At 39.6% G+C, this 16173-nt stretch overlaps 2 protein-coding genes across 7 annotated transcripts in view; both read right to left on the minus strand.

Annotated features, from left to right (window-relative positions):
- Nucleotides 1-16173, minus strand: part of IMMP2L (inner mitochondrial membrane peptidase subunit 2) — a 734073-nt gene that overhangs the window by 665894 nt on the left and 52006 nt on the right. The gene's annotated exons all lie outside the window — the stretch shown is intronic.
- LOC140129052 (C-C chemokine receptor type 8-like) lies at nt 7273-9574 on the minus strand. Its single transcript, XM_072150683.1, has 2 exons — nt 9472-9574; nt 7273-9372 (listed from the first exon to the last, which is right to left on the minus strand). The coding sequence occupies exon 2, from the start codon at nt 9362-9364 to the stop codon at nt 8300-8302; it is 1065 nt and encodes a 354-aa protein (XP_072006784.1). The 5' UTR covers nt 9365-9372; nt 9472-9574; the 3' UTR covers nt 7273-8299.

Consider the following 16173-nt stretch of genomic DNA (forward strand, 5'->3'; position numbering starts at 1 on the left):
AATGGCCACAAGAGCTTACAATCTATGAGGAGGATGAGAGGACCCAGGACTTGTACAATGGTCACAAGAGCTTACAATCTATGAGGAGGAGGACACAGGAGATGACAGTGCTTGTACAATGGCCACAAGAGCTTACAATCTATGAGGAAGGGGACACAGGAGATGACAGCGCTTGTACAATGCTCACAAGAGCTTACCTTCTATGAGGAGGAGGACACAGGAGATGACAGTGCTTGTACAATGCTCACAAGAGCTTACAATCTACCAGGGGAACAGCAGCCACTACATACCAGGCAACAAGTGGTTAAGACTGTGAGAGCAGAGACCCGGGGGAAGGGAGCACTAATCACTTATCTGTTCCTGTGCTGGGAGAGAAGTTACAGGTCAGACACAGTGCTGTACAGGCTTGGCTCCTCTTCACACAGTGCGGCAGCCTTCATCTTCTGTCTTCACTCTGAGCCTCCCGGGCTACTTACAAGCCGAGCAGGGATTGGCGAGAGTCAGTGATTTTCTCCTCCCTCCTCTCTCTCTCCACTGCTGCCATAATTATCATTTATATCGGTGCCTGCCATAATTATTATTTATATCGGTGCCCTGAGGACGGCAGAGCGCAGGGGTGCAGCCCTCCATTCCCTCCAGCAGTTGAGGGCTGAGAAGAGGAGAGGAGCGCAGTGGCACTCAGCACAGCCGCTGCGCTTCACTTCACTGTGAAGGGCTGCGCTTACTGCCAGCATCAGCTGGCAGAGCGCAGCCAGGTGCCCTCCATTCCCTCGTGCATAGGCTACATCCGGACTATAAGACGCACCACTGTTTTTTCCCCATTTTCTGGGGGAAAAAAGTGTGTCTTATAGTCCAGAAAATACGGTATATCCCTTATCCAGTCAGGGGGTGGGAGTATAGTCCCAGCAGTCAAGCAGGCATTCTCCATCATGGCCATCTCAACAGCTAACCTTGACCTTGTCAACTCTAACGTCTGGCCAATGTCTCATTGAACATCTGCATGGGAATTCCAAAGAGACACTGGCCAGATGGGGAGTCAAAAAGGAGGCAGGGCTTGCTGCAAGTCCATGCAAATAAGGAGACGTAGTTAGCTGATAAGGTGGCCATGATGGAGAGTACCTCCTTGAATGCTGGGAAGATAATCCCACCCCCTTGACTGGATGCCAAACAGGGATATAAGACCATTTTTCGTGCTGCACGCAGCATTGCAAAAATTATAGAAACTTGGCCAGCAACTTTAAAAGTTGACATAGAAGGTACTTTTTTTGCTGTAAAAACGTGGGGGCTTGTGACAAGTTCCCTTTAAATTCATATGATGTATTCACCATCACAAAATTCTGTGACAGAGGGTTTGATGGTCTAGCTACGCTTATAGTAAATAAAAAATCCCAAAGATTATATCTTTTCATTATTACAGACCCAAGTGAAAACCAATCATAAGAAAAATCTCTTTAGTATCCATTAAAGTATTTGTATACCATTAATTGAACCTCAGTAAATTATTGCAAATAGCATAATGCAGAGTTTAACATCTCAGCTCTCTCTGCTCAAGGAAACACTGTGATGTCTTTAAGAACATTATGGGATCCCCCTGCAATCAAATGCATTATTTCAGTGAAAGGGTAATTTGCCACTTCAGGACCACACAACTTGCCACACTACTTGTTTTACACCTGTTATTTCACTGGCTTTTTTTTATTGGCTAGGAACGTGATTTTTGAGGCACTGTCTTCTGTATCAAGATTCTTTTTTAATTCATTTTTGATTTTGACTTTTTACCTTAAACAAAATTTTAGGCTTAAAATCTGAAAAGTTAAACAAATGTTTTTTTTTGTTTTTACATTTTAGCTACTTTTCCTGTCTACAATATAACGTTACCTTAGAAAAAGACATTTTGATACTCTACAGCCCCAGGTACAGATGAAAAGAATCCGAATTATGTCAATTGTCACTATTTGGGCTGTCCTGGGTCTAGATAAAAACAGCAGACACTTCCCTCAACACCATAAATGTATGTGGTGTGATTTGGAAAGATGAAGTCACCCTGAGTGACGGAACGCGTGGGGTGGTAATGCCTGTACCCTGTTTTGCTCTGGTGTGAGCTCCTCTTTAGTAGCCATGACTGCTTTAGACTGAGATGATTATACTTCCATAGGGATTACTCTGTCCTGGTTACTTTGATTTGTTTTTTGTTCTATACTGCATTGTCATTTGCATTGTCAGTGGATATGTACTAACTGTTTACATACTTATATTCAGGTTTGATGTGTCATACCCATTGTTGAGCTCACACCGTCTTGACTTGTGCAATCAGGGGTTGAGTGTTGGTGACTTTATTGCATTCACCGCACGGAGTTTTTAGTGTCATAGTACACTTTTTTAAGTGATTTTATATTGTGTGTCTGGTCTTTTTGTAATTAATAAAGCTTACATTTTCAATCTACTCTTGGGTTATTATGGCACATCTTTCTTGGGAACTGTTCGTGATTTGGAAAGAGTTAGCGTGGGTGATGGAATAACATACAGGATTATACGTAATTATCATCTGAAACTATAATCTTAGACTAGGTAGTCAAAGCTCTTATTAACACAAGCAAATTTTGTTTATCTATTATCTTTTAACTGTTTTTGAAAGGTCTACATTAATCAATGTCAATGGAAAATTCCTACAAACTTTTTTTTTTTACAGATTTGTGCACATTTATCAAAACTAGTGCAGTCTGTACTATGTGCAGTTTGTGGCATATTCATCAAAACTGGCACACGGCTTTCATTAATCTGGTGCACCCTGCACTGCTCTGGAAGTCTGCTCGTTTTTTTTTTTGGTGTACTTTGTTCATGCTGCAGAATTGTGGTGCACGTCAGTAATAAACTCCGACTAACGCTGCCCTTTTGCTGCACATTTTTTCTGTCCAGTCGAAACTTTATAAATACATGTGCAAGCAGTTTGCATGTTCTTTATAGAGCAAAGTCAGACAGAAAACTGGTGCAACCGCTTAAATAAATGTGGGCCATAGTGAGTATAGTGCATGATCCCTACTGCATGACCTATATTGGTAATTTTTGCAGACCACACTCACAAATCTAAGTCTATTTGTATGGAAAGAAACAGAGGTCATGGAAATATCCTGTTATTCGAAATCAATGCTTGAAAGAAAGAAAAAAGAATACCAGGAAGATGGACCCATGGAATGCACACATATGAAGATGTGAACATATATAATTGTGTAAATAAGAAACTTTCTAGTGTCCACAGTGTAGTAACCACAGTCATTAACCTGACACATTTCAAGCCCTTGTAGGATGTCTGCAACATTTTCATTTTCATACGCCTTTTACATACATTTTCAGTAACTACATTAGTGAAACTAGCCATGCCAATAAATGATGTAAAAAAGGTAAGATAATAAAAGTGAGGGTTTTAAATAACATTGGTAGATCAAACTTTTTAATAAGTGCTTGGAAACTGTAACAATATAATTCCAAAAAAAATTTCTTTGAACCCTTTCCAAAGGGAATTTTCTCTGTTATGCCAGATATTTCATAAAACTATAATCTATTTATAATGCTGTAAAATGTAATAATCAGAAACCTATTTCAGAAATGTTATTGTACTTAATAAATCTCAAAGCAAAAGTTGATATAACAAAAGGTAATATTTAAAAAGTGCAGTGTAGAGTATTTGTCAATAGCTTCTGTACTGTAGAACACTTTATAGTAGAGGTTATTTTATAGCTGTGTAGGAGTCGCTTTAAATTACAGTATCTATTCTGTATATGAATAAGCTCCTCACATCATGAATTCCTCAAACATAGTATATTATCCAATATCTAATATATGAAGGTTAAAGGGAACCTGTCACCAGGAGACACATTTTTAGCCCTCCCTCAGTCCCCACAGAGCATAGTACATACACTGCCAAAGTGTTTTTGTATTAAAAATTGGTTTTACAGAAAAAAAGATATGTTATATTGTACCTTTCATTAGCATGTGCTGTGTGACTAGGCAGTTGCCAAATGGGAGGGTCTGGAAAGGAGCAGTTCCCCCCACCCTTGGGGAACAGCTACTCCATGTGACCTTTTCAAATATATGAAAACACCCATTACTTGGCTTAGCAACGCCCACTGCTCCTCTACAGCCAATCCCGAGTGAGGGGAGTTATTCATATATTTGAAAATGTTTCCCAAGGGTGGGGGGGAAACTGCTCCTTTCCAGCCCCTCCCATTAGGCAACTGCCTAGTCTCACAGCAGATGCTAATGAAAGGTACATACAGCGTATGTACTATGCTCTGTGGGGACTGGGGGAGTGCTAAAAATGGGTCTCCTGGTGACAGGTTCCCTTTAAGATTTAATCTTTAACCAACCCTTTTAAAGGGGGCTCCATTGAACAAATTTATTTTCCAGCCAATCGCATGAACATATACACTTCACATGCCCCTGCTGCGGGAGGGTTCTCCTTTTTGCTGTGCAACTCCTGGTCCAGAAAATAATTCCACAAGACAAGATCTTGTCACATATGCACATGATTACTGACAATAACATTGATTTAGTAGAGAGAGATATAAAAGTGATACTGCACCCCTCTAAGGTAGACTTGTGAGGTGAGTTTTAATGCCATTCACACAACATTTAGGTGGAGCTATACTTTTGATGTAATTGGACCATGTTTTCTATATTAAATGGAAAATCACTATAAGGGCACAGTGTTGACTACCCCTCTACTTCTGATGTAAGTAGTACTTGAGTCATAAGATTCAATCCTACGAGAGACCTCCATCTAGCAGGAATTTCTAACATATCTAAGCTATAAATGTGCTACATAGGAATAATCATTTCTGCTCGCCTTGAAACACAAGTTTTTATGTTTAGTTAATATTGTTAACTAAAAATGTAACGTTATTGTGACCCCATTTTAACCTCTTAAAGGTAACCTGCTACCAGCTTATACCTCATTAACCGGTTAAGGACCGGGCCCTTTCCCGTTTTTTCATTTCCATTTTTCACTCCCCACCTTCAAAAATCTATAACTTTTTTATTTTTACACGTAATGTGACGGCTCGTTTTTTGCGTAACAAATTGCACTTCATAGTGATCGCATTGAATATTCCATGCCATGTACTGGGAAGCGGGAAAAAAAATCCAAATGCAGTGAAAATGGTGAAAAAACGCATTTGTGTCGTATTCTTGTGGGCTTGGATATTACGGCTTTCACTTCACGCCACAAATGACACATCTAATTTATTCTTTGGGTCAGTACGATTACAGGGATACCAAATTTGTATAGGTTTTATAATGTTTTCATACATTTACAAAAATTAAAACCTCATGAACAACATTTTTTTTTTTATTTTGCCGTCTTCTTGTGCTTATAACTTTTCCATACTTCGTTGTATGGAGTTGAGGGTGGAATCATCTTTTGCGGCTTTTGATGATGTTTTCAATGATATTATTTTTAGGACTGTACGACCTTTTGATCACTTTTTATAGAATTTTTAATTTTTTTTAAATGGCAAAAAAGTGCCAGTTTTGACTTTGGACGCGATTTTCCGTTACAGGGTTAAACGCAGTGAAAAACCATTATCATATTTTGATAGATCGGGCATTTTCGGACGCGGCGATACCTAATGTGTTTATGATTTTTACTGTTTATTTATATTTATATCAGTTCTAGGGAAAGGGGGGTGATTTGAATTTTTAGGTTTTTTTATTATAATTTTTTTTTTTACTTTTTTTTTATTTTTATTTTTAGCATTTTTCAGACTCCCTAGGGTACTTTAACCCTAGGTTGTCTGATCGATCCTACCATATACTGCCATACTACAGTATGGCAGTATATGGGGATTTTACTCCTCATACATTACAATGAGCTGATAGCACATTGTAATGAATGGGTTAACCCGTGAGACCTGAAGCTACCATGGCGACGGATCGCCGCTCCCCGATGGCGTCACGGGGAGCGGCGATCCTCGGAAAGATGGCGGCACCGATCGCGGGTGTTACCGGTAAGCCTTTGCTGCAATATGCAGCAGAGACTTACCGGCTATGGAGAGGGCTCGGCCCGCGAGCCCTCTCCATGCATCGGAACGCGACCGCCGCCGTGAATACACGGCGGGCGGTCGCGAACCGGTTAAACTACTAACACCCTCATGTATATCAGGAAATGACATATCCTTTCAAGAAAACTGGCTTATTTACCTATACAGGCGGTCCCCTACTTAAGAACACTCGACTTACATACGACCCCTAGTTACAAACGGACCTCTGGATATTGGTAATTTACTGCACTTTAGCCTTAGGCTACAATAAACAGCTATAACAGTTATCACAGGTGTCTGTAATGAAGCTTTATTGTTAATATTGATTCTTATGACAACCCAACATTTTTAAAATCCAAATGTCACAGAGACCAAAAAAGTTCTGTCTGGGGTTACAATGATAAAATATACAGTTCTGACTTACATACAAATTCAACTTAAGAACAAACCTACAGACCCTATCTTGTATGTAACCCGGGGACTGCCTGTAATAAAATCTCCTCCAAAGTCTTGTGAAAATGAGCAGAGAACTGTCGCACCTGCACACAAATTTGATTGGTCTGTGGAAATGGACCTGTGTGCTGGTCAGGTCCCACGGACCGAGCACATTCATTTTCAAGTAGCCTTGAGAGGAGAATCTCATCTTTTAAATTGCATCAGACTTGTTGTTTTGTGAACCTTGAGATAAATACATTGGGGGAGATGGGGAGACTTATCAATCTGTCTACATCAGAAAACTGTAATAATTTGCACCTGAAACTCTGCCACATTTACTGAAGATTTAAAACCTATTTTAGGCCGTTTTCAGACTCCCACGAAAAAGGGTCGTGTCTTTGGTAAAAGGGGGCCTCCCGGCGCCAGAAATAACCCATGTGCCAAAAAATTCAGTCCGTGCATCAGAAAATTCAATATTGTGATGCAGCAAATTAACCCAACTAAAAGGAGGTGAAAAGTAGGACTCGCCAGTCTCGTACTGCACCGGATTAATCATCCAGCATCAGACACAGTGATTAATCTGGAGCAGCAGAGCCTAAAGCCTGACACTCTAATACAATAATGGATCTTTATCTGTAGCTCACATTCCTTTTTTTTTAAATCAACTCTTTTTTATTGAAACATCTCCAACACCTTTTTCCATTTACAACAATGATGACAATTCCCAACACCATCCCCCCCTCATCCCCCCCCCAGCCCAAACCCCGATACAATTCCGTAAGAGTCCATAACTTGATGTAGCTCACATTCCTAACAATGTCATTAACTGCCTGTATCTCTGGTTTTGTAGCTCACACCTTTACCTGATACCAGAACCATGGTTCTGCTATAGAACTAAATATACAGGTGTCTAAAGTGATGCTGCTTTTCAGCTTTACTCTTCCCTTGAATAACAGTTTTCTGCTCACTTTCACATTACCTTGAAGGAGATTATTTTTTAGGTATACAGGTGAAATTTTAAATAAAAGAGGGAATGCAGAAAACACATATCATACCATACCCTACCGGATGGTGGTACTAGTTTATGGGGTTAAAAGTAGGTGACAGGATCCTTTTAAGGTACCAATATATACAGCCGGTCCCCTACGTAAGAACACTCGACTTACAGATGAACCTTAATTACAAACGGCCCTGTGGAATTGGTAATTTATTGTACTTTAGTCTCAGGCTACAATGATCAGCTGTAACAGTTATCAAAGGTTTCTGCAGTAATGATCAATTGTTAATCCTGGTTGTTATGACAACCCAAAATTTTTAAAATTCAATTGTCACAGAGACCAAAATTTTTTTGCCTGGGGCTACAATTATAAAACATACAGTACTGACTTGCATACAAATTCAATTTAAGAACAAACAACAATCTTGTACGTAACCCAGGGACTGCCTGACCTGGTATATCAAGGTTCCTGCAATGGAAAAGAAGCTGAACTTGGGCAATTGTGATGGAAACTGTTGCAGCCAGTGATAACACCGATGACAGCCATTTAACCCTTCAGATGCTGCAATCACTATGGGGCATGCAATAATAGTGACCTGTGGAATAATGAAAGTCAGAATAGTGCAATATTAATAAAAGAAAAAAATACAACTGCAGTAAAAAATAAAATAAACAGGTCCTCAACCAGCCACAGTGATGGAAATACAAACTGCAACAAAGAAAAAAAGCTGGCTGTGTTCTTAAGGGTATGAATTGTGCGATATCTGCTAGACTATTATTGACACTGGTCTATTTTTCAAAGTCATCTCTGCTTTCTTATTGAATGATAACTTCACATTACGACATCTGAAGAAAAAGAGCGTGAACTTCTTCCTGCAAAAGATGATCGATCAACACTAACATTGGCAAAATATCCCCCTCTCCCTCGTATACCAATGCACCTTAACAACTTGTTAAAGATGCGGAAAAGATGCTTTTGAAAATTATCCCCAGCAAAAGTGTAAATGACAGGATTTACACAGCAATGCAAAAAAGATATTGTTTCACATATGTCCATTGCAGTTTTTAGCTCCTCTTCAAAACTGGAATCACCAAATACACCTAACCTGTGTAATATTCTTAAAAAAATCACTACGTTATAAGGAGTCCAAAATACAAAAAAGACCAGGACAAGTAAAAGGATCAGCTTCACTGCATATTTCTTCTGCATACTCCTGCTATTGTATAAAGTCCTGATAATCTGCGAATAACAAAAGATTAAAATGACCAGAGGGATAATTAAACCAAAGATGTTGATCTGAAAGTAGGACAGGAGTGTCCAGATATCCTCCTGGCCCTCTGGATAAGAAGCCGTACAATCAGTGAAGCCATTATTTGTCACTGTCCTGTGAAATATGAAATTTGTTGCAGACAATAGAAAGGCGCAAGTCCATACAACAAATGTAACAATCAGTCCCAGCTTCATAGTTCTAAACTTAAGTGATAGCACAACATGGACAATAGCTAGATACCTGTCCACACTCAGAACTGTTATAAAGAATATACCACTAAAAAAGCCAATGAAATACATTGCAGATAACATTTTACACATGACTTCTCCAAACACCCATTGATTGAGGAGTTGATGCACCACAAATGGTAATGAAAATACAAACATCAAATCAGAAATAGCCATGTTGAAAAGATAAATGTCGGTCAAAGAGTTCATCTTTTTAAAACCAATTAACACCCATAATACCAAGATATTCCCAAACAGTCCGCAGAAAAATATAATGCAGTATAGTGTGGGTTTGAAAATACTATCCATTTTGTCCAAAGCTTTGACATAGTAGATCGAAGACTCCGAATAATCATACTGTGCAGTTGCAGTGGACAAGCTGTTGTCTGTAGCATCCATGTTATCTGCTGCAAAAATAAAGTAAAATAGTAGTAAAATAATTGCCTTGTCCAATATGTATAAAGATGGGTAAGCTTCTATGTGTGCTTAAGATATTGTATACTTACTTCAAAGGCTGGCAAGCTGGTGCAAAACTCTGTGTCGTGGTTCACAATGTAATGGATAGTTACTTTACTCTCTTAGAGACAATTATGCATATCCTCTTCAAAGTGTGTGTGTGTGTGTATTTATAGATCACTTCCTATAAAGCTTTGTTAGTGCTGGGGGGTGGATAACATGCTAAAAAACTAAGAACAATGCTTGAAGCACAGGCAAAAATTATTGGGGCACATTTAGCTACCCATCCGAGTCACGATCCCCGATCCGGACTCTCCGACGATGATGCACTGTGCCGCGATCCGCGTAGATCCTGCGCCGATATCCTGCATGTGTCGATGCCCGCTCAGGTACCCCGGAGTTCACCTTCTTCTTCCCGATGCATGTAAGTGCTTGGCTTGCAACACAAATGTAAATGTTTAATCCCGTGCTTAGTCCGAATCCGTCGGATGGATCATCTGCACCCCCCCCCCATTTGTGTCACATGAAAGCCGGCATCACTGCGACACCATCCCTGGCGAGCCCCGAAAAGTCGGGGCTCGCGACGAAAACGCGGCCCCTGGACCCTTAGTAAATAAGCCCCATTGTATTATAAATTTCTGTTCCAATTTCAAAATGCAGTAAATCAACACTGAGTCCCCAATATCAAAACTATTAAATACAGGTAAGATGTTCAAGTGGCTTGATGACAATTTACCTTTCTTTAGGTCCTGTGCTTGGCTAATACTGAAGCAAATTACCAAACAAAAAAGTAATTGGGGCACCACAGAAGCTGGAAAGAGTTTATAATAATTTACACTAATGGTGTGCAATGTGGATGGTAAAAATGAAGTCACTATGAACTAAAGTCCAGACACAGATGGGACTAAATAGGGAACTTACAGGTAGTGCTTATTGGTAAGAACCATAGCCGTCAAAGTCATTTTAGACTATTTAGATAACATTTTTAGGCAACATTGATCCTCTGTGCTAGAGAAGAACATTTAGCCTAACTATAAAAAAGACAGAAAGGACATCTCATAGAAAAAAATTGGGTTCTACAAATAGTTACACTTTAAAGAAAATCTACCATCAAAATCCATCATGATAAACCAGGGACACTTGTTATAAATTATGCTAATCACCCAGAAAGGCTATGGACATGTTACAGGAGCCCTCTGTGCTCTGGCTTCACAGGCTGTTGTTACACTGTGCATCAGCGAGTCTCATTCCCACCCTATGTACTTCCTATAGTCTCAGCAGCAGTGAGCACACACTGGAAGGGAATGTAATAACCTATGTAGCTACAGCTCTGATAACACGCCCATAGACTTGTAATTCTAGAAGGAAGGAGGCTGTGGATAATAAACATAAGATTACCACAGTCACGGTTCATGAATCTACGGGTATATGTCCCAGGTTTATCGCAATAGATTGTGATTTTGGTAGATTTTCTTTTGCCATGCAGGAGCAAAGTGATAAGGCATACACTATATGTACGTATCCAAAATAATTTATGTATCAGCAAATGTACTAAATACTACTGTACATACAAAATTTTATGTGGTCACATGTGCTGTATCTCATAGCTGCTTCCCTCTTCATGTGGTACAGTGCAAACTAAAAAGGTTCCCTTTTATATTTGTTTTAACTGGTAAACAATTCAATATACTGTAATGTATGCTGTTAAAATGAACAGGCAGATTTAAAGGGAACCTGTCACCAGGAGACCCATTTTTAGCACTCCTCCAGTCCCCACAGAGCATAGTACATACACTGCGAAAGAGTTTTTGTATAAAAAATAGGTTTTACAGAAAAAAAAGATATGTTATAAAGTGGGAGTGGCTGGGAAGGAGCAGTTTCCCCCTCACCCTTGGGAAACCACTGCTCCATGTGTCCTTTTCAAATATATGAAAACACTCATCACTTGACTTAGTGATGCCCCCTGCTCCTCTACAGCCAATCCCGAGTGATGGGAGTTATTCATATATTTGAAAAGGACACATGGAGGAGTGGTTTCCCAAGGATGGGGGAACTGCTCCCTTACAGCCACTCCCAGGTGACGAGTGCCTAGTCACGCAGAACATGGTATTGAAATTTAATTTATACCATATCTTTTTTTCTGTAAAACCTATTTTTTTTTATACAAAAACTCTAGCAGTGTATGTACTATGCTCTGTGGGGACTGGGGGTGTGCTAAAAATGGGTCTCCTGGTGACAGGTTCCCTTTAAAGGGGTTGGTCACTATTACAAAAGTTTACCAGGGTAAGGGTACATGCATGCAATCATAGGACATTGAAAATGACCACTAAGTTGCAGTGCATGTACACCATGATCACGCACAAAAGAAGTACATTAACAGCTGTGTGCATGACCCAAAGTACAAAACTCCGTTGGGTCAACCATATTATACTTACCCTGGTAAACTTTTTAAAAAGTTGCAGGGTCTACATGTTCATTTCTGTACACACATTCCCCCATGATAAGTGGTTATCGCAGAGGGGGTATGTATACAGTAATGGGAACACTGCCCCCTTCATCCGGCAGAAGCCAGTAGGACATAAGATGTCACAGGAAGTCCTAATTCCTGCTGATGGCAGGTTACCCGACCCATGGCTCCTATTGGCTACACTGAAAGTTTACCAGGGTAAGTAAGATATAGATGACCCAATTAGGGTTTTACACTTTCTCTGGTAAACTTTTGTATTAGTTACCAACCCCCTTTATGATTTTACACAGTTTTGCAGCATATCTAATTGGAAAATATGACAGCTCTGATAGAATCAAAAGCAGGTCTTCCCAATCACTGCAGTTATCCAGATTCTCCAAGTTTCTCCAAGCACACTGCACCAATAATGATATATCTACCACCGCATGTGCAGGTTATCAATAGTTATCAAAGCAGGCCAAAGAGAAAGTATAGTGTTTCATAGCTATCGTGCACCACTCACTACTATCACAGAAGAAGTCATTCAAAAAGCACAATCAGTAAGTGCAGCAATATTAACTCTACAAGGGAGAAAGCAAGGCAATTATTTCAGTTTATGGAAACCGGGAAAATAAACAGTAAAAATACTGTCCAGTATAATCTTGCTTTTGAAAGCAACTTTATCTCAAACAAAGCAAGAACTGAAATCATTACAGGGAAGCAACTATGATTTTTCAAAAGTGACAGGTTCCAACAGATAGAAAAGTCCTTATTACAAATGTTTTTACATCATCTCTAAACTACATAGTTTTTGTAATATCTGATTATAAAATGTACCTGGCTCCCTGCCAGCTCATGCTTTAAAGTCCTGGGGTTTGTGCCTTTCATATTACAACGGGTTCCTGCCTGTTTGAATCTTCACTCCGCTTGCCCCCCACTCATTAGTATTTAGCCCAAACCTCCTCCAACATACACCCTCTATTCCTCCTCCCACCCATGATGTAAGCACATGTCAGAATTACAAGGCTTACCGTGCAAGCATGAGGTTTGTTTGTGCAATGAGCCCAAGAGGGACTTTAGAGATGATTAAAAGAGCAGGCATCCGTTGCAATATGAAAGGCATAGCCCCCAGGACGTTGATGCACATGCTGGAAGGGAGCCAGGTATATTTTATAATCGGATATTACTAAAAGTGAGTAAGTAGCTTAGAGATGATGCAAAAAGACCCTGAAAAAGGATTTTACAATTTAAGTGTAGGACAGATAGATTTAGACACTCTTTTGTACCTGCATCTATGAACCTGGTGAATTGAATGTCCAGTAAGGAAAGGAAGTGAATATGTGTATATTTTTATACTAATTCTATGTTTTTATGTTATGTTTTTATATGTGTTGTGTGGTATATCTGTGAATGTACTGTATAGTTATGCTGTATGCATTAATTCATAATTGAATTTCCCCTTGGGGATAAATAAAGAGTATTATTAATATTATTAAAATGTGATTTGGGACACTAAACCACCAGTCCACAAGGACCTGTGGGTGGTGTAGTGTCCCAAATCGCCATGACAGGTTATGTCTAAGTCCTTTTCAGACTTGTATGTGAAAATGTCTATGCACAGCAAAATTTAGCTGGTGCGACAAAAAATAAATTATTGTTGCACAGCTAACAGGACCAACTAATAGGGGATGCAAAGTGCAACTCAACAGCCTAATACTGCACCAGAGTTATTATCCAGCATCAGACACAGCGATAGATCTGGCGCAGCAGAAGACACATTAGATGTGTGACACATCACTCCATCCCACCCATTAGCTTTTCACCACAACAAGTAGTTGTACAATATACTGTTCCTTGAATTGATATGCAGAAAAATAATTTGAGTGATTTAGTGATTAAAGAGAACCCCTCATGCAAAATAACCCCCCTAAACTAAATATATTTTCATAAACTGCCATTAGAGAGCATTGCCTCTATCACTTCATTGTCCCTCTACATGCCTGTAAACCTAAGCAATGAGGTTCAAAAGCTGTATGCAAATGACCTGTGAAATGTCCAATGAAGCATTAGCATATTCAAGCTGTCCACTCTATTCATGAGTGGGAGGCACAGCCACACCCCCAGTGCTTGACTGACAGCCTGTATAATGATGTGAGGCTGTATAATGATGTGCTTCCTGGTGCTGGTGGCCACACCCCCTGCAGCCTGTGTGTGCATGTGTGTGTGTTTAGGAGAGATACAGCAGCTCCAGGCTGCAGCCATGTTACAGCAGAACATGTCAGATTCATGTGTAGCTGATGTCTGTGTCTCTCACCTGTATATAAGGAGGATGCAGCATGTCAGTAGATGCAACACACACTAGCCATGCTTTACTATACATTACACACAGACATGAGCAGGGGGAGGAGAGGGGAGGGGTAACAGGGGTGACATCACTGCCTCTGACCATGTGACCAGCCTCATTTACATGATAAAAAATATGTGATTTTACAATTAATAATGTATGAAATAACTAGATAAAGGCTGGGATGGGATCCTTGTGAGCTGCTCCAACAGGAGGTAGTGACAGGACTAGTGACACAGACCTGATGACAGGTGTCCTTTAAGGTCATATACTGAAACCTTCCCAAAAGAGCACTTTTGTGAGAAGGTTTCTCCAGGTCAGATTTTCAGTTCCAACCTATATTAGGCATATCTGTCATCTATTTTTAGAAGATCAACCATCTATAACATGAATCGTCAATGCAATTTTTAGTAGTTTAAAGGTCCCAATATATTAGCAATGTGCCATGACTTGCAATAGGAAAACCCATGGAATACTATATATATACGAATACAAAGTTTTCTAAATATACACTGAAAGGTTTCTATTCAGTGGCTGTAGTAGAAAATGGAGAAAAATCTCAGGACAAACATGTCAGATTTAAAGATAAATGAAATTCATGAAACATTGTGTGATATTCATTTCAAGCCATCAAATTCCTCCATCACAATTACCTGCAAAACTGGTTTCATAGCCTTACATTACCCCAGACAGAAACGAGCAGGATACTTGTAAGGGATATCAGAGTAGAAAAGGCTCCTGCATTACATCAGAAAAGACAAGTCCAAATCATATTCAAAGTCAATGGTTGCTGTTAAGCCTCTTTCCCACGAACCGTGTTTAAAAGGATATAACTTTGCTTACTGAAAATTGTGCAAGTTTGATCAAATTGTATTCAGATTTTGGTCAGATTGTATTCAGAATGTTTCAAAGTTCAGTCCGGGTGCTATGCAACAATGCACTTTTTGATGCAAAAATCATCCTTCACCTGTATCAGGTGTGTGTGTGGGGGGGATTTATTAATTCTGTCGCAATCTTGACAGTCGGCATCTGAGATCCGACTCCGGTAGCATAGCCCGATGCATTAAAGTAGCACACGCTGTAAGTAATTAATGCGCAGACGGAACAAATCAGTCGGACGGCTTAAAAATTTCAGACCATTTTTTTCCTGGTCTGTCCTGCGCCAAAAAAAGCAGACAAACTCAACATAAATGTGGCGAATGAAGTACAAAATATAGGCTACATCCACTTACGCAAAAAAAAGATGGACGAGTCGGGATAGTCGGAAACATCTGTTCTTTCTGGTGTAAACACATTCTAAATAATCCGCAACACTTTTGCGCCAAAAAAAGTGAGTTCCCTACATTTACTTTTGATGCGTCGAATTGCAACGGAGACGCACTACGAGGAAAAAAACTGATAAGCATAAAGATTTATTGAACTGCTAGTTTAGTGAGAGTCCAATACGGTGACAGATCACATTGGACTTGCATGAGGAAAATCCTGATAAAATAGCAGGACCTAGATCATAAAAAGAGATGAATCGTTTAAATTGCTCGACCAAAGATTTGACAATTTGGGACATTTTGCTGCAGAGCTTAAATGTTCTGGGGAAAAGGATGAGACGCAATGCTGTGGATCACAAGTGCAGAACCGTGCAGAGAATCAGAAATGCCTGGGACAGCATGCCAAGAGATTTAGTGGCCTACTATTCTGTACATTTATATATATTTAATCCCTGGCAGCACAAGTCTCCCAAATTACAATAAAATTAGCTTACAAGTGATTTCACCTCCACTGTCCACGGTATAAAGTATAGCACAAGATCTCCATTTCAGTCAGGAAATGGTCTGCTGGAAAGCAGCATAACCAATTCAACTCATTGTATATCTGAGCTATGCATAAGCCAGCCTTTATTGTAGTAGAAATGGTGTACAGTCCTTCCCATATTACAAAGCTCTAAAGTTGAAGTATTAAAAATAT

This window comes from Engystomops pustulosus, chromosome 4 (assembly GCF_040894005.1).
Source record: "Engystomops pustulosus chromosome 4, aEngPut4.maternal, whole genome shotgun sequence".
Classification (NCBI taxonomy): Eukaryota; Metazoa; Chordata; class Amphibia; order Anura; family Leptodactylidae; genus Engystomops; species Engystomops pustulosus.

Excerpts from the sequence above, each read along its gene's own strand:
- LOC140129052 (XM_072150683.1), bottom strand. The coding sequence starts at position 9,364 with ATGGATGCTACAGACAACAGCTTGTCCACTGCAACTGCACAGTATGAT.